General features: G+C 47.5%; 3 protein-coding genes across 14 annotated transcripts in view; 2 read left to right on the forward strand and 1 right to left on the reverse strand.

The window, feature by feature from the left end:
• Nucleotides 1-20: 20 nt before the first annotated feature.
• On the forward strand, nucleotides 21-3,964 carry LOC103019425 (mitochondrial chaperone BCS1). Of its 3 annotated transcripts, none has more exons than XM_007187918.2 (9): nucleotides 21-134; nucleotides 1,105-1,145; nucleotides 1,383-1,751; nucleotides 1,853-1,992; nucleotides 2,206-2,400; nucleotides 2,705-2,768; nucleotides 3,007-3,176; nucleotides 3,390-3,507; nucleotides 3,652-3,964. In XM_007187918.2, exons 3-9 carry the CDS (start codon nucleotides 1,432-1,434, stop codon nucleotides 3,902-3,904), a joined length of 1,260 nt encoding a protein of 419 aa, XP_007187980.1. In that variant the 5' UTR covers nucleotides 21-134; nucleotides 1,105-1,145; nucleotides 1,383-1,431; the 3' UTR covers nucleotides 3,905-3,964. The 3 variants fall into 3 exon arrangements, with proteins under 3 accessions (XP_007187980.1, XP_007187982.1, XP_007187981.1); XM_007187920.2 differs by lacking the exon at nucleotides 21-134 and adding an exon at nucleotides 172-330; XM_007187919.2 differs by lacking the exon at nucleotides 21-134 and adding an exon at nucleotides 364-592.
• A 455-nt stretch (nucleotides 3,965-4,419) lies between these two features.
• On the reverse strand, nucleotides 4,420-10,843 carry RNF25 (ring finger protein 25). Of its 2 annotated transcripts, none has more exons than XM_007187931.2 (10): nucleotides 10,782-10,843; nucleotides 8,239-8,313; nucleotides 7,895-7,997; nucleotides 7,735-7,802; nucleotides 7,567-7,636; nucleotides 6,327-6,398; nucleotides 6,095-6,238; nucleotides 5,664-5,753; nucleotides 5,261-5,395; nucleotides 4,420-5,057 (listed from the first exon to the last, which is right to left on the reverse strand). In XM_007187931.2, exons 1-10 carry the CDS (start codon nucleotides 10,820-10,822, stop codon nucleotides 4,479-4,481), a joined length of 1,377 nt encoding a protein of 458 aa, XP_007187993.1. In that variant the 5' UTR covers nucleotides 10,823-10,843; the 3' UTR covers nucleotides 4,420-4,478. The 2 variants fall into 2 exon arrangements, with proteins under 2 accessions (XP_007187993.1, XP_007187992.1); XM_007187930.3 differs by having other exon boundaries at nucleotides 5,664-5,756.
• Nucleotides 10,844-10,954: 111 nt separating this feature from the next.
• Nucleotides 10,955-21,213, forward strand: part of STK36 (serine/threonine kinase 36) — a 28,852-nt gene continuing 18,593 nt past the window's right edge. For 2 of the 9 annotated variants that reach the window (XM_007187927.2, XM_057550899.1), the window contains exons 1-8: nucleotides 11,173-11,235; nucleotides 11,677-11,851; nucleotides 12,545-12,685; nucleotides 12,796-12,873; nucleotides 18,066-18,196; nucleotides 18,586-18,835; nucleotides 20,262-20,355; nucleotides 20,977-21,146. In XM_007187927.2, the coding sequence (XP_007187989.2) occupies nucleotides 11,768-11,851; nucleotides 12,545-12,685; nucleotides 12,796-12,873; nucleotides 18,066-18,196; nucleotides 18,586-18,835; nucleotides 20,262-20,355; nucleotides 20,977-21,146 (948 nt within the window). In that variant the 5' untranslated portion in view covers nucleotides 11,173-11,235; nucleotides 11,677-11,767. Of the gene's footprint in view, nucleotides 11,082-11,172; nucleotides 11,236-11,310; nucleotides 11,342-11,676; nucleotides 11,852-12,120; nucleotides 12,394-12,544; nucleotides 12,686-12,795; nucleotides 12,874-18,065; nucleotides 18,197-18,281; nucleotides 18,836-19,680; nucleotides 19,837-20,261; nucleotides 20,356-20,976; nucleotides 21,147-21,213 lie in introns of those variants that run through there. The other 7 variants (XM_057550894.1, XM_057550893.1, XM_057550895.1 and 4 more) reach the window with 7 other exon arrangements.

Here is a 21,213-nt window from a genome sequence, read left to right on the forward strand (position 1 = left end):
GAGCAGAGTGGCACAGCCCTCTTGGTGGGTGTGGCGGGAAGTAGATGAAACAACTCGGGGGCCGGGCGAAGCCGCGCTTCCCTGAAGAGCGAAGGGGTGAAACCATCGAGAGGAAGGGCCAGAGAGTCATGGCGGTAAGGGGCGGGGGAGTGACCGATTATTCCAAACTCCGCTGCTGGAGGCGCGAGCTGGAGTGTAGAGGGGGTTCGGGAGGGGGCTTCTGGGCGACCGACAAGGACCGGGAGCGGGAAGGGCTTTGTCTGTAGCCTTCCACGCATACGAATTTTGGAATTCTGGATCCTATTCTGAGCTTCAGCGGAGGTTACTGCTGTCAGTTCACCGCACTGCGTGCCAGGCGTAGAGCGAAGTGGCAGGGGGGCGGGTGAGGTGTGCTAGAAACGATTTGACCTCCTACCCTTGGGGATCTTATAGTCTAGAATCAGGCCCTGTCACATTTTATTGGGGGTGGAATTCGAGGAAATCTCCTTGGAGAAAGTAGCAGATGGGCGGGATTTCAACTGGAGAGAATGGAGGAAATAAATTAAAATGGTCATTCCGAGTCAAGAGAACTGTTTGAGCAAGGAAGAAGGAGGTTTGTATTTTTGTTCAACAGAGAGTATTAGGAGCTAAGCCATTAAAGGTAGGTGGGCCCCGTATTGTGGAGGCAGAGGAGTTTACCTAATTCAGGGACCTGTTGAGAGCCAGTCATTGGAGGTGTTGGAGTAGGGAAAGTAGTGGGATTGAAGCAGATCCTTATGAAGAAAGATCTGGACCCCTGTGTAGCAGTTTGGTGAAGCAGGACGTGGAGACCCATTAAGATGCCACTTCAAGAACTAAAATTAACTTTGAAGAGACAATTTAGGTGGGAGGTAATAAAGAGCTAAACAGGACATTAGCATGTAAAGGAGAGGAGAGGATATTTGAAGTACATGACTCATAATAGCAAGCCATGAGGTTACTGACAGGTTGACAGAAGACAGTAGCTTCTTCATCCCCTCCTAACTCTGGCCAGTGGGCCCCTTTCTAACTCAGCTGGTCCTAGGGACCACAAAAATTCTGTCCATCTATTATCCTGATGTGAAGCCGGTTATATTGTTTTCTCAGGTTTAAGGAATCTACAGACATAGTCGTCTGGCAGGAAACAGGTATGAACAGGATAATGAAAGGCAAAATGGGGCAAGTGGTCCAGAGTCCCATCCCTTGCATTCCAACACCAACCCCACCCCACAAAGGGAGGATATTGAAGCACACAGTAATGCTGTCCTGTCCTTCCTGCTCCCAGCTTCTGCAGGTGGGGGAGGGGGTGGGTTGGAGAGGAATTTCAGAGTCCATTCTAAACTAATCTTGTGTTTTGTCCCATCTCCACTGCTCCCCACCCCCAGGTCTTGAAAATGCCTTGGGGCCTGTAAGATTCAGTGTTTTCCTTTCAAGATGCCCCTCTCAGACTTTGTTCTGGCCCTGAAGGACAATCCCTACTTTGGGGCTGGATTTGGGCTGGTGGGTGTGGGCACAGCCCTGGCCCTGGCCCGGAAAGGTGCCCAACTGGGTCTGGTGGCATTCCGGCGCCATTACATGATCACACTGGAAGTCCCTGCTCGAGACAGGAGCTATGCCTGGTTGCTTAGCTGGCTCACCCGCCACAGTACCCGAACTCAGCACCTCAGTGTCGAGACTTCGTACCTTCAGCACGAGAGTGGCCGCATCTCCACTAAATTTGAATTTGTCCCCAGCCCTGGAAACCACTTTATCTGGTAAGGTTGGGAAACAGAGAGGGCTCTGAGAGTAGAAAAGGAGAATGAGGGGAGGTGGGTTTGACCCATTCGTTCACCTCATTTTGACCATTCTTATTCAGGTATCAAGGGAAATGGATCCGGGTGGAACGGAGCCGAGAGATGCAGATGATAGACCTGCAGACGGGGACCCCCTGGGAATCTGTCACCTTCACGGCTCTGGGCACTGACCGAAAGGTCTTCTTCAGCATCCTGGAGGAAGGTGTGGGATGGCACAGACAGGCTTTATGGGGGCGGGGGGTGGTGGTTGCAGGGATGGGGTCTTCGACATCAAAGGAAGAGAAGCTTGGAGAGGACGAGCAGGGGGCTCTGAGACCACGGGAGCAGGTGGCTAGGGAAACGGTTTTGGCACAGCTCTGCCTAGTAGCACGGCAAAGAGGAATTATTGGATTTGTCTCATCTCCCCACCTCCCAGCTCGAGAGCTAGCCTTGCAGCAGGAGGAAGGGAAGACAGTGATGTACACAGCTGTGGGCTCTGAATGGCGCCCCTTTGGCTATCCACGCCGCCGCCGGCCACTGAATTCTGTGGTTCTAGAACAGGGTCTGGCTGACCGAATTGTCAGAGACATCCGGGAATTCATCGATAACCCCAAGTGGTACACTGACAGAGGTGAGAAGCAGCTGGGGTCTTGGCCAGGTTGTTTTTGATGTGGTATTAGAACAGGAGGGAACAGGCTGGTCTTTGTGGCCAGATATAAAGCTGTGGGCTAGCGCTTTATATTTGTGGGCAAATACAAAACTCTAGCCTAATTCCCATAGACGAAGGGGAGAGAAAAGTTGTCTACGGGAATGATTTCTTCCAATGCCAAAGTCATCAGGCCTCCAGGGAGCAGAGTTGGGCATGAATGTGGACATCTGGGGCAGAGTACATGATTCATTTTAGGTCTTGACAATCATCCCGGCTGTATTCTTAGGCATTCCCTACAGACGTGGCTACCTGCTTTATGGGCCCCCTGGTTGTGGAAAGAGCAGTTTTATGTGAGTAGAGTCAAACTTCCCTTAACCCTCAAACTGGAGAGAAACTGGACTGGTGGGGTTGGAAAGGGAAATAAATGTGGGGAACAGGAACCGGGATAAACATGAGACACGTGGAACACTAGTGGGGTATGGTGAAAGGTTTAGGCCTCCGAGACAAAACTAGTACAGTGAGGAACAAGCAGCTGGGCCCAAGGACCAGTTCCCAGGTTGCCCATTACCTGTCATCCCTCCTCCATAGCACAGCCCTGGCTGGGGAACTGCAGCACAGCATCTGCCTGCTGAGTCTCACAGACTCCAGCCTCTCTGATGACCGGCTCAACCACCTGCTGAGCGTGGCACCGCAGCAGAGCCTGGTGCTCCTGGAGGATGTGGACGCTGCCTTTCTCAGTCGAGACCTGGCTGCGGAGAGTAAGTGAGGGAAGTTGACGGAAGGGGGAGTGTTCCTAAATGAGGAACAGTGGAAGGAGAAATCCAGAGAGCTGATGGAGGACACCTGGGTTAGCAATGAGAGCCCACAAGACGCACTGATAAGTAGGGGGACATGGTAAGTAAGGAGTAGAAGGGGATGCTAATTTTAAGTAGGGCTATGATCACTCACACTTTCTCTCTCCCTTCTTCCAGACCCAGTAAAGTACCAAGGTCTAGGTCGTCTCACTTTCAGCGGCCTGCTCAACGCCTTGGATGGCGTGGCTTCCACTGAGGCACGCATTGTGTTCATGACCACCAACCATGTTGACAGGTGAGGAGTGAGGTACTCAGACTGTGAGGCAAGATTCTGCCCCCTCACCATCTTAGGAGGATCAGGAGGTTCAGCGGGACCGTTTTTGGGGGTGCTGGTGGCACTGCTGCTCATGACTCTGCTTTTGCTGCCTTCTTCTCTTAGGCTCGACCCTGCCCTGATACGCCCTGGGCGAGTAGACCTGAAGGAGTACGTGGGCCACTGCTCACGCTGGCAGCTGACCCAGATGTTCCAGAGGTTCTATCCAGGGCAAGCAGCTTCCCTGGCTGAGACCTTTGCAGATCGTGTCCTTCAAGCTACAACTCAGATCAGTCCTGCCCAGGTGCAGGGCTACTTCATGCTGTATAAAAGTGACCCTGCAGGGGCAATTCACAATGCGGAGTCTCTGAGGAGGTGACAACTGGGCTGTGCCCAACCCTCTCCTCCTCCAGGGGATCAATAAACACCTGCCATGCTACTCTGTTCTCTGACCTCCCTCCTACCTTCCGGTGTTGGCACTTGAGAAAAAAGCAGGGGCTATAAACACAGATGCCTTCAGGGGCCATCAGGTGTCCACATATGCAAATGCTGGGGGCACAGCCTCCCTTAGACAAAGGGGGAAGAAGAGAGACTGTAGTAAACAGGAAAGTACCACCCTCCACCTCAAGATATTCAAGTATAGACAGATAGATAGATGTGGGCGTATGCACAGTGGGTTATGGGGCAGGGTGGGTCCTGCATATTCTTAAATGTTGGCCTCCACTAGTTTTCCTTGGAATCCACTATACTAGCTGAGATGTCAGACTCCTCTTTATCCAGACCCCGATTTCTTGGGAGAACAGACTTCAGAGCAAGATTGCGGCGACTCTCCCATGCTCGTCTTGCTGGGAATTCAGAAAGAGAGCCATACTTCACAGGCTAAGCACTACTGAGTAAGGAAAGCCAAACAAGGCCAATCTCTTTATTGTCCCCCCCCGCCCCCCACAGTACTGCTAGGAACCATCCTCCGATTCGAGGCTCACGGGCTCTCTTCGAGGACCAGGCCGGTAGGCTCCCCGACCCCGAGGCAGGCGGGGGTAGGAAGAAGCCGGTGTCCGACCCTTGGAGCGCTCCCAGCGGGCACAGTCGCGAGTCCTGCGGGGCGGGGGACCCTGCCAGTTGCCATGCCCCTTTTCCTGGGGAGGACCTTCAACCCCTTGGTTACAGGACTCTGGCTTTAGGTTCATGGGCTCCTTGAGGGGCCCCTCAGGAGGTGGCAGTTCCTGGGTGTCACTGGTACCTTTGAGGGCATTGCACTCCCCTCCTTTTAGGTGCCTCCGTTCGGGCTGTCTCCAGGGACCTCGACTGGCCCGGGGAGGATCTAGCATAGCTTTCTGGGTCTCGCCCAGCTTTTGCTGATTTGGCCCAGCCCCTGGAATCTTCTCACATGTGTACTGGGAGGCCACAGGCAGAGGAGCTGACAGGGTGGTCTGAGCAGTTGATGAGGTGGACTGTTCGGTGGCAAGGGTACTGGGTGGGTGGGATCCTCCGGAGGCATCTACAGCTGACTCGGGTTCCAAAGGGGCAGGAGGCTAGAAGGAAGTGAGCAGATGCAGTGAAGGGGATGCAGTTCCTCAAAGCGGGGAACCGCAGGCCCCTCACCTAGAATCTGAGCCGACCGCCATCAGCCTATAACCTCCCAGGGTAGAACAAAGCTCACCCGAGGGCCACGGCAGAGGGGTGTTGGTAGGAAGGTTGGTGTCATAAGGGGAGGAGTGGGAAACCCTTCCCTCACCTGCTGGAGGCGGATGAAGTACCGGTTACGCTCAGCCTCGAGGTCAATGATGCCCCCCCTCTCCTGCTGTCTCTGGTAGAGCCTCTTGCGCTCTTCTTGCTGGCGCAAGCTCTCTGCATCGGGCTGGTACAGCTCCTGGAGGGAAAGGAGCAGAATGGCACGGAGAGAAGAATAAACAGGAGAAGGCAGGCTCGAAACCCCAGCTCTTCCAGGACTGCCTCAGGAGATCTGCTCAAGGTTCTTGGTTTTATCCCTCAGACTGGGCTCCCGAACAGAGTTTTGGACTTCTGCTGGGGGCCATAGCTTTACAGAGAGGGCGCAGGCAGCTTGAGGCCAATTCCAGAGACCCCATTCAAAGCAGACAAGATGCCATTATCATCAGATGAGCAGCGAGTTCCCTTACCACGGGCTGCTGGGGTTCAGGGGCTGCTTTCAGCGAGGCAAGATCGTACACGAGTGGCTCTCTGCACACCGGGCACTGCACACCAACGACCTTCTGAAAAGAGAGGCGAAATCGCACCCCTGCTTCCCAGCCTAGGGTGCTTGCCAGCTGCCCAGCCTCATCTGTAGAGGGCTGGGACGGAGGGGCACAGGAATATCTGTTCAGCAGTGAGGGGGAGCAAAGCAGAGGCTGCCTAACTAGAGGTCTGGGAACCCTCTGAAACCGTGTGCAATATGATTACGTGTATGTATAAGGATGCCCCTTTTTCCTGGACAAAGGTGACCTTTCGTTAATCTCAAAGGTACCTATGACCCTGAAAAGGCTAAGGCGGCCCTGGAGTGGAGGGATAGAAGAGGGTATGAGAGTCAAGCGAGCAGGGGCAGCAGGTCGACCTGTCTGGTTGCGGCGTGCTGCCATTCCTGTTCCTGCTCCCGTCCCTGGGCCTGCAGCTCCTGCTCCATGTGCTGGATGTACCGAGCCAGGCAGTGGCAGTGGAAGTGGTGGTAACAGGTTGTTTTGGTAAAGGCCTCCTTCTCCTGGAGGGTAAGGCACTGTGTCAGAGCTCTCCCCGAGCCCTCCACTGTCTGTCACAGCCGACCCCCAGGTCCCAAGAGAGTAACCCACCTGGAAACCATAGAGGCAGATGACGCACTGACCATGGGGGATGTTGTTATCAGTGAGAATTTCCTTCCCTTTCTGAGAGGAGAGAAGACACTGTTCAAATAGGGAGGCAGGGGCCAGAACTGTGAGTGAAGCTTGTCGACTACTCCCAGGAGTGCCTGGCGGGCTGTCTCCCACTGAGCCAGCTGGCCTTGTGTTCATGCATTTCTGTCTTGGCGATGCTCCCTCTGCTTGGAATCAATCCTCCTCCATGCCCACACCCCTCCCCCCAAATCTACCCAGCTTCAAAATCCAATTGAATTGTTTTTCCACTCATTAAGTCACTTTTAATACATCTTGGGGATGAAAATAAAATACCTTAGCGAGAAAAAAAATGTTCAATTAAAACTCACATCTTCTGGGAGGCCTTTCCTGGTTATCCCCCTTTGAATATCACTCCCTTAATGAGCCTGTTCTGGAGTCAGCTTTCAGAAAGAAAGTGAAGGCATGGACACCCCAAACGGACAGAGAATTCAAAAGGCATCAGGTTGAGCTACAAAATACGCATTTGCACTGTTGTTTGCATAGCTAATACTCTGGAATTCCACAAAGTTCAAAGCTGCATCGTGGAGGCCTGACTCAGAAATGCTACAGTGGTCTATGCTCACTCTGACTCCAGGCCACCCACCTTCATTCTTTTCTGAACATTTTTCTTAAAAACTCAAAGTAGAGGAAAACAAGACTGTATTTGTGTTTTTGATCTCAAACAACAAAAGTTAGCTGTGTATATTAACTTGTAGCTCTAGGCATAGTTTCATGTGGGTTGTTTCCTTCACTAGGGTAGAAACTCTTTGAGGAAAAGAACCATGACTTTTTCTAGTCAGCTCCAATGGCAGACTAGCCTTCAAATGTTCATTTTTGGCTAGACCCTCCAGGCAAGATCTCTTGCCATTTTCAGTTGCCAATGCCAAGAGACCAAGAAAGGCACTGATAATGAAGCACGAAAAATTCAAGTTAAAGAGGAAAAAAATTTTTCTGTCACGATGCTGGAATAGGCAACTTGGGGAAGCTATGGAACTATCTTTCGGGAGATCTTCTGAAACAGAAGAGAGCCTCACCTTTCTGGAGCAGTTTAGGCTTACCTAAACAAGAACTAAATGAATGTCTCCAGACATATTTAAGACTCTAGGCCCATGGCCTCCCTTGAAAGAAACTGCTCTAGCTGGAAGGCAAGGACATTTCCCCAGGCTAGCACACCTCTCACCTCGATGAGTTCATAGAGCATGGCAGTACCCAGCCCAGCCTCAGCCATGTGGCTCAGCGCCTGTGAGATCCTGTGGGGAGAGGGCAAAGCAAACATTAGGCCTGCCCCCTTCCCTCACCAGACTGAGCTGTATCCCAAATTTTCCCTGCTCTGACCAGCCCGACTTACTTGTGGATCTGTTCATCTGAGAGTCCTCGGGGGTTACGGATAGAGATCTGTGGCACCTCATGGGGATACTAGAGAGAGAAAATACCACGCTACTGCTAATGCACTCCACCCCAAGGCCTCTCCCTTTCCTCCCTTTGCTGCCATAAAGTAGAGGTCTCACCTGTGCTGGGACCCGAAGCACCAGAGTGAAGCAGACATACTGTGACTCCTGGTCTTCTGCAGTGGCGGGGTGCAGGGTGATGCAGATCTCCCATGGTGATGATCTGCAGGTGGATGAAGTGGAGACCTGGGATGTGACTGGGCAGGGACTTGAGGGCTGGGGAGGATGGGGGTGAGAGAGTAAAGCGGGCAGAGGAAGTGAGCATCAGGCTCTTTCTTTGGGGTGATTAAAGGAATAGACTGTCTACATGACAGAAATATTAGCTCAAATCAAGGCCCACAGATACTGCATGGAATCCTCTTACTACCAAGGGGACTCCTGCCCACCTCTAGTTGAATACGTACCTGCCATTTCCTTTGACCACCTGTAGTTCATCCAGATAGATAGACTCTAACACTTCAACTTCAGAGGGAAGGACCCTAGAGAGACAGGGGAGATTGACTCACCATTACAACTCTCCCTATTAAAGCCTACTAAGGCCAATGAAGGCTGGCTTTGTAGAAAAATGGCAATCCGCGTGAGTGCATTCTCTTGCTAACCTCCATAAAAATGGGGGAAACATGTTTCCTTAATTTGTCAAGTGGCCAGGTAGAAAGCACAGGAATCAGAGTTTTAGAGATCATTTCTGCCAATAGATGAGGAAACAGATTCCCAAGAAGGTGAAAAGACTAGCCCAAATCTCAAGGCTTAACAGAGGCAGGACTGAGACCCAAGCTAGATTTCCTGACTCCCTGTTTAAGTTTCATTGTACTGTTGGTTGTTCCTTAGTGGCCATCTCTCTGACCCAGAAATATGACATCTATTGATTAGCATTAAGGTTACCAATACCACTCCTGGCTTTCCCTACACCGTTCATGGATCCCAGTGTCTACACACACTGCCAATACCAGTCACTGTAAACCTCCTCAAAGGAGATACCAACCTGAACAGAACAGATCTACATGCTGTAAAGGCTGTGCTGTAGTGGAAGAGCCATCAGCCTTGGAACGAGTAACAGGTACCAATCACTTACCAGCTATGTGATCTGTGTAGTTACTTATATCTGTAAGCCTGAATTACCCTGTCCACCACATATAGATATTACCACCCACTCTCCACAGTTATCATGAGGATGAAAGGTGATTTGTTTATGTCAAGTGCCTAATAGTATCTTGGCCATAGTAGCTAATCTGTGTTCTCTTTTTTTCCTATTTGTATTAACCTAAGGTTATAGTTAATATTCAATGTATTTATAATCCCTGCTGTCTGACTGATCTAGATCAACTTGTGCAGGTCAGGATCCAGTGGCCCCTCCACCCACCTGCTCCCCAGTCCAGAACTCTCTTAGGAAGAGATGTCAGTGTCTCTGCCATCCCTCAGGGGACACACATGTTTAATCACAGAAACAGCAGTTGTAATGCCACTGAAGATGAGTTACTGGCTTGAGGCCACAGCTTTACCCAGATAATACATGGAAAGATACATGCTTGGTTTGCTTTCTTATAGTTATATTGCCCCTTCTTCACCAAGAGAAGGGCTGCCCTAGTGTGACATACATGTGTGTGTGGGTGTGTGTGTGTATACACGTGTATGTGTATATATATAGAGAGAGTGATTCTCAAAAATTTTTAAAGTCTTTTTAAGTCTTAGGCAGACACGTGAAAATATAAAATAGATAACGTAGGTAACAGTTGAGTACATCTGGTTGACATGAGCGTTGGAGTCTTAGAGCACCGCAGGCTGGTTGTACAATCAATACGGCCCTCGCCAAGGCACAACGTGTCCCCTCAGAATCTTAAATTCCCCCTGAACAGGTTGAAAACAGCAAGTCTGGATGGTGTCAAAAAAGGCCAGCACTGGCTGGGCTCCCTGAACCTATGAAACACTGACGTGTAGCCTCCATCAAGAAGCCCTTCAATACTTCACCCACCCTACCTGTGACTTGGGCCCTGGATGTGAGATATGGGATGGGACAGTGGTAAGATGATGACAAAAAAAGGGGAGGTGGAACTGTAGAATGTCCTAGAACTAAGAACATAAGGTTTGGAGTCTGACAACCTGGATTCCTAGTCATAACTATGTACCTTTTGGCAACTCATTTTACCTCTTCAGGCCTCATTTAGTCTCCTCAGGTGCCTACACCTCAGAGTTATTAATGAAAAGGAGGCTTAGGTATGTTACAAATCCATCTTGATCCTCTCAGATCCTTCTCTGAGGTGGATGCCACACCCACTTTTTTTTTTTTTTTTAACAGCTGAGGACACTGACTCACAGAAGCTAGGTGGCCTGGTCAGCATCACACAGCTAACAAAATACGATGTGAACCCACATTTATCTATTTCCAAATCCCAGAGTCCTTCCATGTTCTGGTCCCTTGTGAAGAATGCTTGAGAGAAGGACTAGGAGCGCTTTTTGTGAGGTGTAAAGCTTTATTCAGACAACAGTCCTCATTAGTGCTGTCGGGAAGGGAGAAGGTTGCGGAAAGCCTCAGCGGAAATAGTCCGATCCGAGGGGAAAGGGGGACGGGAACTGGAGGACATCGGTTCTGGGAAGTAAAAGGTACGGGGAGGGGGGCGGAGATCTGATAAACAGGTATCCCCCGGGACCCTGAGCAAATTCACTTCAGAAGGCGAGAATGGGACGGGGTGAAACCGGAGGATCGAACCTGATAAGGCGCGGTCCGAACTAGCCAGGCCGGCGTTGATGCGGTCTCCTCCGGGTAAGACCAGTGCCCCTCCACCCACCCGCTCCCCAGTCCAGAACTCTCTTAGGAAGAGATGTAAGCGTCTCTGCCATCCCTCATCCCTCTCCCCGCCCCACGCGCCCGCCGTACGGAAGGTCCGCGGCTGCCGCTAGTCTCCCGGACCGGATCCAGGCGGTCCTCCAAAGCCCATGACCCCAAAGTTACCAGTCCTCCTCCCCTGCAGCTGCCGATGCAGACGCCGCCATGTCTTCTGCGGCCCGCAGCCGGAACCGGAAATAGCCTCCGGGCAGTCGGAGGCGGAAAGTAAAGCAGGGGAGGGAGAGTAGCTAGCGGCCGTTTCTAGGCAACCGCAGACTCCCGGTCCTTAGATGGTCCTGAGGGCCAAGGGATGGTTCGGAAATGCCCTAGGAAGTGCCTATGGGCGGCCCACCGTCTCTCCCACACCCCTGAACGCCTGTTCCTCCGAACCTCTGACCAGTTCTAGCGAGTAAAATTGGTAACAATGTGAGTCTAAAGAGACCGGCAGTGGGGGTGGGACGATAAGTCCCACGATAAGAATAACAAGTCAGGCAAAATACGAAGGCAGCCAGAAGGGGCGGGGCTGAAGGCCAGGGCCGGCGTCCCTCGGCCTGAAGAGCTTGAAGCTCCTAGGCTTAGGGTAAGAGAGGCGCTGCTGTCCGCTAAGCCGGCGGGCCGGGGATGTGGGCGGGGGTGCTGAGGAGGTTGGCAGTGGCAGGAACTTTGGAGTGGCTGGAAGGGGCAGGGTCGGTGGGAGAGGCTGGATATAGGGGGGCGGGGGCGGGGGCGGGTGGGCGAGGCTGGGTGGAGAGGGTGGGGTGAGGGGGAGAGGCTGGGTGAAGTGGGCAGTGGTCGGGTGGGCAAGGCTGGGTGGAGGGGGAAGGGGGACACGGGGTCGGGTGGGAACAAGGTTGGGTTGGGAGACAGGAAGAGAAAAGGAGGGAGGACTACGGAAGGCACTCTGCTCCAAGATCTCATCCTTCCATTCTCTACCCTACCTTGTTTATGAGGTCTGGATTGTTATGAAAAAAAGGAAAAGGCAAGGCGGCTAACGTTAACCTTTCTTCCATGCCCGAACCAGGCCTCCCAGATGTGTGGAACTGTCCCTGGAGCTGTAGCCCTTCACCACCATCTCTATCTCCTTCCTTCTGAGGGATCCTGAAATCTCTGTCATGGAAAAGTACCACGTGTTGGAGATGATTGGAGAAGGCTCTTTTGGGAGGGTGTACAAGGGTCGAAGAAAATACAGTGCTCAGGTGGTGAACAAAGAGGGATATCTCTTGGGTGGTATTCCACACCCTCAACTCCAGTGGAGAATGGGGCCAGAATACTGAACTGTATTCCTAGGACACTGATTCCTTCATACTTATGGAATATGAGCTCTGAAATTGGATTACTTGGGTTCAAATCGCAGCTCCACCACTTTCTAGCCTTAGAACTATAGACAAGTTACTCAATCTCTCTATGTCTCAGTTTCCTCATCTATAGAATGAAAATAAGAACAGCGTCTTATTGGGGTACGAGAATTAAGCGTGATGTCACACTGAATGACTTAGAACAGTGCTTGGCACCTAGTAAACAACAATTATTATTATTATTAATATTATTATCTATCATACCATGCAGGAAGGGATAAACCACCTGAACTCTATTCTTCCCTCTTCATTTTTCCTTCCTTCCCTTTCCCCTAAATCCCTTAAATCTTGAGTTCTTTATCCAGTTCTTTTCCCAGAATCCACCAAAGGGATCTGTCTGGCAGAGGCTCTTTCCTCCTAGGGTGAGAGCAGGGGAAACCTAGGTAAGGCCAGGGTACCATGGGGAAAGTCGAGTGGGAGACTAGCAAGTATAGTGAGAATTGCTCAAACAATCTGAAGTCTGAGTTCTGGACCTTTGAGGCTAATGTTTCAATAGTGTGGTTAGGCCTTGACTCTTGACCTTACCACTGACAGGTGGTGGCCCTGAAGTTCATTCCAAAATTGGGACGCTCAGAGAAAGAGCTGAGGAATCTACAACGAGAGATTGAAATCATGCGGGGCCTGCGGCATCCCAATATTGTGCATATGCTTGACAGCTTTGAGACTGACAAAGAGGTGCGCTTTGGTTTTGGGTCACCTCTCGCCAAGAAGAAGGGTCCCAGGAATTTCCCAGCCTCAAAATGCATAAATGTGGAGCCATTAGTAGCATTGCCTTCTCCCTGCAGGTGGTGGTGGTGACAGACTATGCTGAGGGAGAGCTTTTTCAGATCCTAGAAGATGACGGAAAACTTCCCGAAGAGCAGGTATTCCTGGCTCAAACTTCTTCCACCCGTGACCTCTTCTCAGTTTAAGGACTGGTAGCAAGAGCTGAGGGCATGGAGAGTCTCCAGTTTGAAAACTCCCAAGTAAAATATAAGAGTCTAGGTATATGTAGAGGCAGTGTGGTGTGACAGTAAAGTATGTGAACGCTGGAACCCAAATGTCTGAATACAAAGGTTGGGCCTGCCACTTTCTAGCTGGATCTTCTTGGGCAAGTTACTTTAACTTCTCTTTGTTTGCTTTCCTCATTTTTTGTTTGTTTGTTTGTTTTTACTTCCATTACTCTAGGAGGTGGATCAAAAAAGATCTTGCTGCGATTTATGTCAAAGAGTGTTCTTCCTATGTTTTCCTCTAAGAGTTTTATAGTGTCCAGTCTTACATTTAGTTCTTTAATCCATTTTGAGTTTATTTTTGTGTATGGTGTTAGGGAGTGTTCTAATTTCCATCTTTTACATGTAGCTGTCCAGTTTTCCCATCACTACTTATTCAAGAGACTGTCTTTTCTCCATTGTATATCCTTGCCTCCTTTGTTATACATTAGTTGACCATAGGTGCGTGGGTTTATCTCTGGGCTTTCTATCCTGTTCCATTGATCTATTTCTATTTTTGTGCCAGTACCATATTGTCTTGATTACTGTAGCTTTGTAGTATAGTCTGAAGTCAGGGAGTCTGATTCCTCCAGCTCCGTTTTTTTCCCTCAAGACTGCTTTGGCTATTCGGGGTCTTTTGTGTCTCCATACAAATTTTAAGATTTTTTGTTCTAGTTCCGTAAAAAAAAGCCATTGGTAATTTGATAGGGATTGCATTGAATCTGTAGATTGCTTTGGGTAACATAGTCATTTTCACAATATTGATTCTTCCAATACAAGAACATGGTATATCTCTCCATCTGTTGGTATCATCTTTAATTTCTTTCAACAGTGTCTTATAGTTTTCTACATACAGGTCTTTGGTCTCCCTAGGTAGGTTTATTCCTAGGTATTTTATTCTTTTTGTTGCAGTGGTAAATGGGAGCGTATCCTTAATTTCTCTTTCAGATTTTTCATCATTACTGTATAGGAATGCAAGAGATTTCTGTGCATTAATTTTGTATCCTGCAACTTTACCAAATTCACTGATTAGCTCTAGTAGTTTTCTGGTGGCATCTTTAGGATTCTCTATGTATAGTATCATGTCATCTACAAACAGTGACAGTTTTACTTCTTCATTTCCAATTTGTATTCCTTTTATTTCTTTTTGTTGTCTGATTGCCATGGCTAGGACTTCCAAAACTATGTTGAATAATAGTGGCGAGAGTGGACATCCTAGTCTTGTTCCTGATCTTAGAGGAAATGCTTCCAGTTTTCACCATTGAGAATGATGTTTGCTGTGGGTTTGTCATATTTGGCCTTTATTATGTTGAGGTAGTTTCCCTCTATGCCCACTTTCTGGAGAGTTTTTATCATAAATGGGTGTTAAATTCTGTCAAAAGCTTTTCTGCATCTATTGAGATGATCATATGGTTTTTCTTCTTCAATTTGTTAATATGGTGTATCACATTGATTGATTTGTGTATATTGAAGAATCCTTGCATCCCTGGGATAAATCCCACTTGATCATGATGTATGATCCTTTTAATGTGCTGTTGGATTTTGTTTGCTAGTATTTTGTTGAGGATTTTTGCATCTATATTCATCAGTGATATTGGTCTGCAATTTTCTTTTTTTTGTAGAATCTTTGTCTGGTTTTGATATCAGGGTGATGGTGGGCTCATAGAATGAGTTTGGGAGTGTTCCTTCCTCTGCAATGTTTTGGAAGAGTTTGAGGAGGATGGGTGTTAGCTCTTCTCTGAATGTTTGATAGCATTCACCTGTGAAGCCATCTGGTCCTGGACTTTTGTTTGTTGGAAGATTTTTAATCACAGTTTCAATTTCATTACTTGTGATTGTTCTGTTCATATTTTCTCTTTCTTCCTGGTTCAGTCTTGGAAGGTTATACCTTTCTAAGAATTTGTTCATTTCTTCCAGGTTGTCCATTTTATTGGCATAGAGTTGCTTGTAGTAGTCTCTTAGGATGCTTTGTATTTCTGCAGTGTCTGTTGTAACTTCTCCTTTTTCATTTCTAATTTTATTGATTTGAGTCCTCTCCCTCTTTTTTTGATGAGTCTGGCTAATGGTTTATCAATTTTGCTTATCTTCTCAAGAACCAGCTTTTAGTTTTATTGATCTTTGCTATTGCTTTCTTTGTTTGTATTTCATTTATTTCCGCTCTGATCTTTATGATTTCTTTCCTTCTGCTAACTTTGGGTTTTGTTTGTTCTTCTTTCTCTAGTTCCTTTAGGTGTAAGGTTAGATTGTTTACTTGAGATTTTTCTTGTTTCTTGAGGTAGGCTTGTATAGCTATAAACTTCCCTCTTAGAACTGCTTTTGCCGCATCCCATAGGTTTTGGATCATCGTGTTTTCATTGTCATTTGTCTCTAGGTATTTCTTGATTTCCTCTTTGATTTTTTCAGTGATCTCTTGGTTATTTAGTAATGTATTGTTTAGCCTCCATGTGTTTGTGTTTTTTACGTTTTTTCCCTGTAATTGATTTCTAATCTCATAGCGTTGTGGTCTTGATATGATTTCAGTTTTCTTAAGTTTGCTGTGGCTTGATTTGTGAACCAAGATGTGATTTATCCTGGAGAATGTTCCGTGCACACTTGAGAAGAAAGTGTAATCTGCTGTTTTTGGATGGAATGTCCTATAAATATCAATTAAATCTATCTGGTCTATTGTGTCATTTAAAGCTTGTGTTTCCTTATTACTTTTCTGTTTGGATGATGTGTCCATTGGTGTAAGTGAGGTGTTAAAGTCCCCCACTATTATTGTGTTACTGTCGATTTCCTCTTGTATAGCTGTTAGCAGTTGCCTTATGTATTGAGGTGCTCCTATGTTGGGTGCATATATATTTATAATTGTTATATCTTCTTCTTGGATTGATCCCTTGATCATTACGTAGTGTTCTTCCTTGTCTCTTGTAACATTCTTTATTTAAAGTCTATTTTATCTGATATGAGTATTGCTACTCCAGCTTTCTTTTGATTTCCATTTGCATGGAATATCTTTTCCCATCCCCTCACTTTCAGTCTGTATGTGTCCCTAGGTCTGAAGTGGGTCTCTTGTAGACAACATATATATGCATCTTGTTTTTGTATCCATTCAGCAAGCCTGTATCTTTTGGTTGGAGCTTTTAATCCATTCACGTTTAAAGTAATTATCGATATGTATGTTCCTGTGACCATTTTCTTAATTGTTTTGGGTTTGTTTTTGTAGGTCCTTTTCTTCTCTTGTATTTCCCACTTAGAGAAGTTCCTTTAGCATTTGTTGTAGAGCTGGTTTGGTGGTGCTGAATTCTCTTAGCTTTTGCTTGTCTGTAAAGCTTTTGACTTCTCCATCGAATCTGAATGAGATCCTTGCTGGGTAGAGTAATCTTGGTTGTAGTTTCTTCCCTTTCAGCACTTTAAGTATATCATGCCACTCCCTTCTGGCTTGTAGAGTTTCTGCTGAGAAATCAGCTGTTAACCTTATGAGAGTTCCCTTTTATGTTATTTGTAGTTTTTCCCTTGCTGCTTTCAATAATTTTTCTTTGTCTTTAATATTTGCCTATTTGATTACTATGTGTCTCGGTGTGTTTCTCCTTGGGTTTATCCTGTATGGGACTCTGCACTTCCTGGACTTGGGTGGCTATTTCCTTTCCCATGTTAGGGAAGTTTTCAACTATAATCTCTTCAAATATTTTCTCGGGTCCTTTCTCCCTCTCTTCTCCTTCTGGGACTCCTATAATGCGAATGTTGTTGCGTTTAATGTTGTCCCAGAGGTCTCTTAGGCTGTCTTCATTTCTTTTCATTCTTTTTTCTTTATTCTGTTCTGCAGCAGTGAATTCCACCATTCTGTCTTCCAGGTCACTTATCCGTTCTTCTGCCTCAGTTATTCTGCTATTGATTCCTTCTAGTGTAGTTTTCATTTCAGTTATTGTATTGGTCATCTCTGTTTGTTTGTTCTTTAATTCTTCTAGGTCTTTGTTAATCATTTCTTGCATCTTCTTGATCTTTGCCTCCATTCCTTTTCCGACGTCCTGGATCATCTTCACTATCATTTTTCTGAATTCTTTTTAGGAAGGTTTCCTATCTCCACTTCATTTAGTTGTTTTTCTGGGGTTTTATCTTGTTCCTTCATCTGGTGCATAGCCCTCTGCCTTTTCATCTTGTCTGTCTTTCTGTGAATGTGGTTTTTGTTCCACAGGCTGCAGGATTGTAGTTCTTCTTGCTTCTGCTGTCTGCCCTCACTTTTCTCATTTTAAAATGGAAATAATAATAATGTCTACCTCATAAGGCTATTGTGAAGATTAATGAGTTAATTCCTATAAAGTGTTTGAAAGAGTGCCTGACACAAGTGTTCAATATTTCTAGCTATTATTTTGCTGTTGTTATTTTTAGGCACCTCTAGGTAAGAAGGCCCAGTGTGGTGGTACCAGAGAGGCAGGAAGGGATAAGCGTTGTGGTTAAGGCATGATTCACCACCAAGACATAGTGGTTAGCAGTAGGATTTGGTTGAACACATTCTCCAGCCATATTCATTCTAGGGATTTCTCTGTACTCTAGCAACTAGGCCCCCTTCAGGACTTCCTGTCACAGCATTCTGTTTCCTTCCAAGCATTCAAAATTATTTGTAAGTCATCATCTTATTTGTTTTGTCAGTCTTGTTTGTTTGTCTGGCTACTTCTCTTGAGAAAAGGGACTTTGTCTTATTTAATAACAGCTAATATATATTGAATGCTAAGTGCCAGGCACCATTCTGAGCAATATGTTACTTTACATGCTTTAACTCATTTAAATCCTCACAATGATCCTATGCAATAAGTAGTATCATTATTGTCGCCTTATGGATAGATGATGAATCTAAGAAGATAATTTGCATGTGGTCATGCAGTTAGTGAGACTCAATAAATTTTCCTCAAACGAATGAATGAACAAATGAAAGAATGAATGAATAGGGGAGCAAGAAATAAGGAAGGTATCTTGTGAAGCTCTGGAAGAAAGGGAAGGAAGAGAAGATCACATCAGCAGTAGTATTAGGGTGGAGTCTTTGGGCTCATCCGCAGACTCCTTTCTCTGACTTCTCCTTTCTTCCTCTCACCTGACTGTTTGACCCCTAGGTTCAGGCCATTGCTGCCCAGTTGGTGTCAGCCCTGTACTATCTGCATTCCCACCGCATCCTCCACCGAGACATGAAGCCTCAGAACATCCTCCTTGCCAAGGGTGGTGGCATAAAGCTCTGTGACTTTGGGTGAGGTGCCTGACCTTCTGTCTCTGCTTTCAGTTCTGCAAGGAGCCTTAGACCATATGCTTGACTTCCTTGGGCCTCATTTTAGAACCTGAGCTGGAGACTGGGATTCCTGCTGGATCTTGGAAGATGGTCTCTTTGTTCAGGTTGGGGATATCTCACACAGTGGTAGGTAGCAGTGACCAGCTCTAGTGTTTATTATTTATTTATTTATCTATCTATTTTTTGGCCCTGCACCACTGCATGCTGGATCTGAGTTCCCCGACCAGGGATCAAACCTGCGCCCCCCTGCAGTGGAAGCACAGCATCTTAACCACTGGACCGCCAGGGAAGTCTCTCTTGTTTTTATTGAATATCTTCTTTTTCCATTTTGATTCCATCATCTACTGCAGATTTGCCCGGGCTATGAGCACCAACACGATGGTGCTGACATCCATTAAAGGCACACCACTCTACATGTCTCCAGAGCTGGTGGAGGAACGACCATATGACCACACCGCGGACCTCTGGTCTGTGGGCTGCATACTGTATGAGCTGGCAGTGGGCACTCCTCCCTTCTATACCACGAGCATCTTTCAGCTGGTCAGCCTCATTCTCAAGGACCCTGTGCGCTGGCCCCCCACCATTAGTCCTTGCTTCAAGGTGATGAATACTGAAAGACTGCTTTTGCATCAGAAACCTGTCTCCCTCTGCCCTGTTCCCTTTTCCACAATTTTTTTCCAGAGCTCGGGCTGCACTTTGCAGTTACTTAATTGATGCAGGAGCTGGGGCAAGCTGCCTTGCTTTTGTACTGCATGGGCTTATTCTGGGAGGGTGATCTAAGGTGTGCCCAACTTGGGAGTAGCAGCCCCTCCTTGGGTCAGGCTGTCCTTTATGAAAATGGAGAGGTAATTTCAAGACACCTGAAACAGATATTGGTCCCTTTACACACTCTCTATTCTACTAATTTCCTATCAGATGCAATGTCCGAATGATTTCTAGATTTGCCAACACAGCTGTCCTCTTCCTGAAAGAATCTTTAGATATCCAAATGGCCAGGGCTAATGGGGCTAGCTCACTGATTAGGGGCAGAGGATAGAGATGGTGCCTGTTTTTTGCAGTTAAATCTCATCAGGCCAGAGGGAGGGTGGGAGGGAGGAAAAGGAGTTGACCTTTTTTATTTTTCATCTAGGGCAAGATTTGGGCCTTCAATAAAATTTAAATGCAGCCTTCTCCCAGAGTAAAATCTCATTATAACTTTCCTTTGTTTTATCTAAGATGAAAAGAGACAAGTTTCTCCCCAACCTATTTAGCTGGGGGTGGCCCAAATAATTATCAAAAAGAACCTAAACAAAGGAAACATAAGTGGGTGATATACATAAGATATTCATTCTCCCTTAGGACAGACATGCAGGTATCTCCAGCAAGAGCCAAGGTGTGATGATCACCTTGTTTTAGAACAGGGGTCGTAATCTACTAGTACCTTCTATTCCTATTTCAGGCCCAACTGAGGATTTCCCCAAGGATACCTCATAACAGATGTACCCTTTTCAGACAGTCTCCCTGCCCCTCCACCATCTGAAGACTTGCTGAAAGATTTGTTTTTGAGTGCTCCCAAACACATCTTTACACAATGACTTATGCGTGTGAGTGTGCTTTTAACTGTAAGTGCATTTGTTTCTACCCAGCACAAACAAACCGCAGTCAAAGGGAGGGCAAAGTGAGCAGTTTGGGACCCCCTTGAGTGTTTGCTTTCTGAAGATGATTGTGAAGGTGACATCCCTCTCTTTCTCTTCGTTTTTTTTTCACTTCTTCACAAAGCTGTTGACATTGAGATTTCTGGTTTTACTTCTGGGGTTCCAAAATGTCCATGAACAGGAATTGGGGCTCCCCAGGAGGTGAGGCAGTGAGGTCTGTTCATGATTTCAGCCAGGGAAATGAGGCCTAAGGATAGGATTAGAGAGGGTGTGATTAAGACCAGCTAGTCTGTTGTAAGAATGCGCTCAGGAGTCTTGGTTGGCCGATTCTGATGAGTTTGAGAGAGCCTGTGGAGAAGTGAAGGCTGATGGGGTATCCTTTCTCTCCACAGAACTTCCTTCAGGGACTGCTCACCAAGGACCCCCGGCAGCGTCTGTCCTGGCCAGACCTCTTACATCACCCCTTTATTGCTGGTCGTGTCACCAGTGAGTCCTTAGGGTTCCCAGGGCTCTTGCACTTCCCTAGTACTCTACCCAATGCAACCCCTGACCCCAACGTCTGGATCCAACATATATTCTTTTCCCCCACCAGCTTGAAATTTCTCCCTAGCCCTTTGCATGACCCTTGCCACTTCCCTTGTAACCCCAATCCCTCTTTTTTTTTTTTAAATTTTATTTATTTATTTATTTATTTATTTATTTATTTATGGCTGGGTTGGGTCTTCGTTTCTGTGCGAGGGCTTTCTCTAGTTGCGGCAAGCGGGGGCCACTCTTCATCGCGGTGCGCGGGCCTCTCACCATCGCGGCCTCTCTTGTTGCGGAGCACAGGCTCCAGACGCGCAGGCTCAGCAATTGTGGCTCACGGGCCTAGTCACTCCACGGCATGTGGGATCTTCCCAGACCAGGGCTCGAACCCGTGTCCCCTGCATTGGCAGGCAGATTCTCAACCACTGCGCCACCAGGGAAGCCCCTCCAATCCCTCTTTGTCACTTTGTCAAAAGGGTCTCCTTCCACAGAAGCCTGGAGATGCTGAAGTTGTCTCTGGCCAGATGGAAACAGTGGCGCAGCTCCAGTGTGATCACCTGTCCCCCTCTTCTCTCCTTGCAGTACTAACCGAGTCAGCAGGCCCAGATTTGGGTACCCCATTCACCAGTCGCTTACCCCCAGAACTTCAGGTCCTAAAGGACCAACAGGCGCATCGTCTGGCCCCCAAGGGCAATCGATCTTGCATCTTGCGGCAAGCCTGTAAGCGCATGGCTGAGGAGGCCAAGCAGAAGGTGTGTGGGGCAGAAGGGCATGTATGACATAACCAGGCTAGTGACTGGGGGAGTTGGAGAAGGAGGG

Source organism: Balaenoptera acutorostrata, chromosome 8 (assembly GCF_949987535.1).
Source record: "Balaenoptera acutorostrata chromosome 8, mBalAcu1.1, whole genome shotgun sequence".
Classification (NCBI taxonomy): Eukaryota; Metazoa; Chordata; class Mammalia; order Artiodactyla; family Balaenopteridae; genus Balaenoptera; species Balaenoptera acutorostrata.

Excerpts from the sequence above, each read along its gene's own strand:
- LOC103019425 (XM_007187918.2), top strand. The coding sequence starts at position 1,432 with ATGCCCCTCTCAGACTTTGTTCTGGCCCTGAAGGACAATCCCTACTTT. Across the intron at positions 2,401-2,704 it reads CAAGTGGTACACTGACAGAG|GCATTCCCTACAGACGTGGC; the intron begins GTGAGAAGCAGC and ends CTGTATTCTTAG. Across the intron at positions 3,508-3,651 it reads ACCACCAACCATGTTGACAG|GCTCGACCCTGCCCTGATAC; the intron begins GTGAGGAGTGAG and ends TTCTTCTCTTAG.
- RNF25 (XM_007187930.3), bottom strand. The coding sequence starts at position 10,822 with ATGGCGGCGTCTGCATCGGCAGCTGCAGGGGAGGAGGACTG. Across the intron at positions 7,998-8,238 it reads GTGGTCAAAGGAAATGGCAG|ATCATCACCATGGGAGATCT; the intron begins GTACGTATTCAA and ends ATCCACCTGCAG. Across the intron at positions 7,803-7,894 it reads TGCTTCGGGTCCCAGCACAG|TATCCCCATGAGGTGCCACA; the intron begins GTGAGACCTCTA and ends TTCTCTCTCTAG.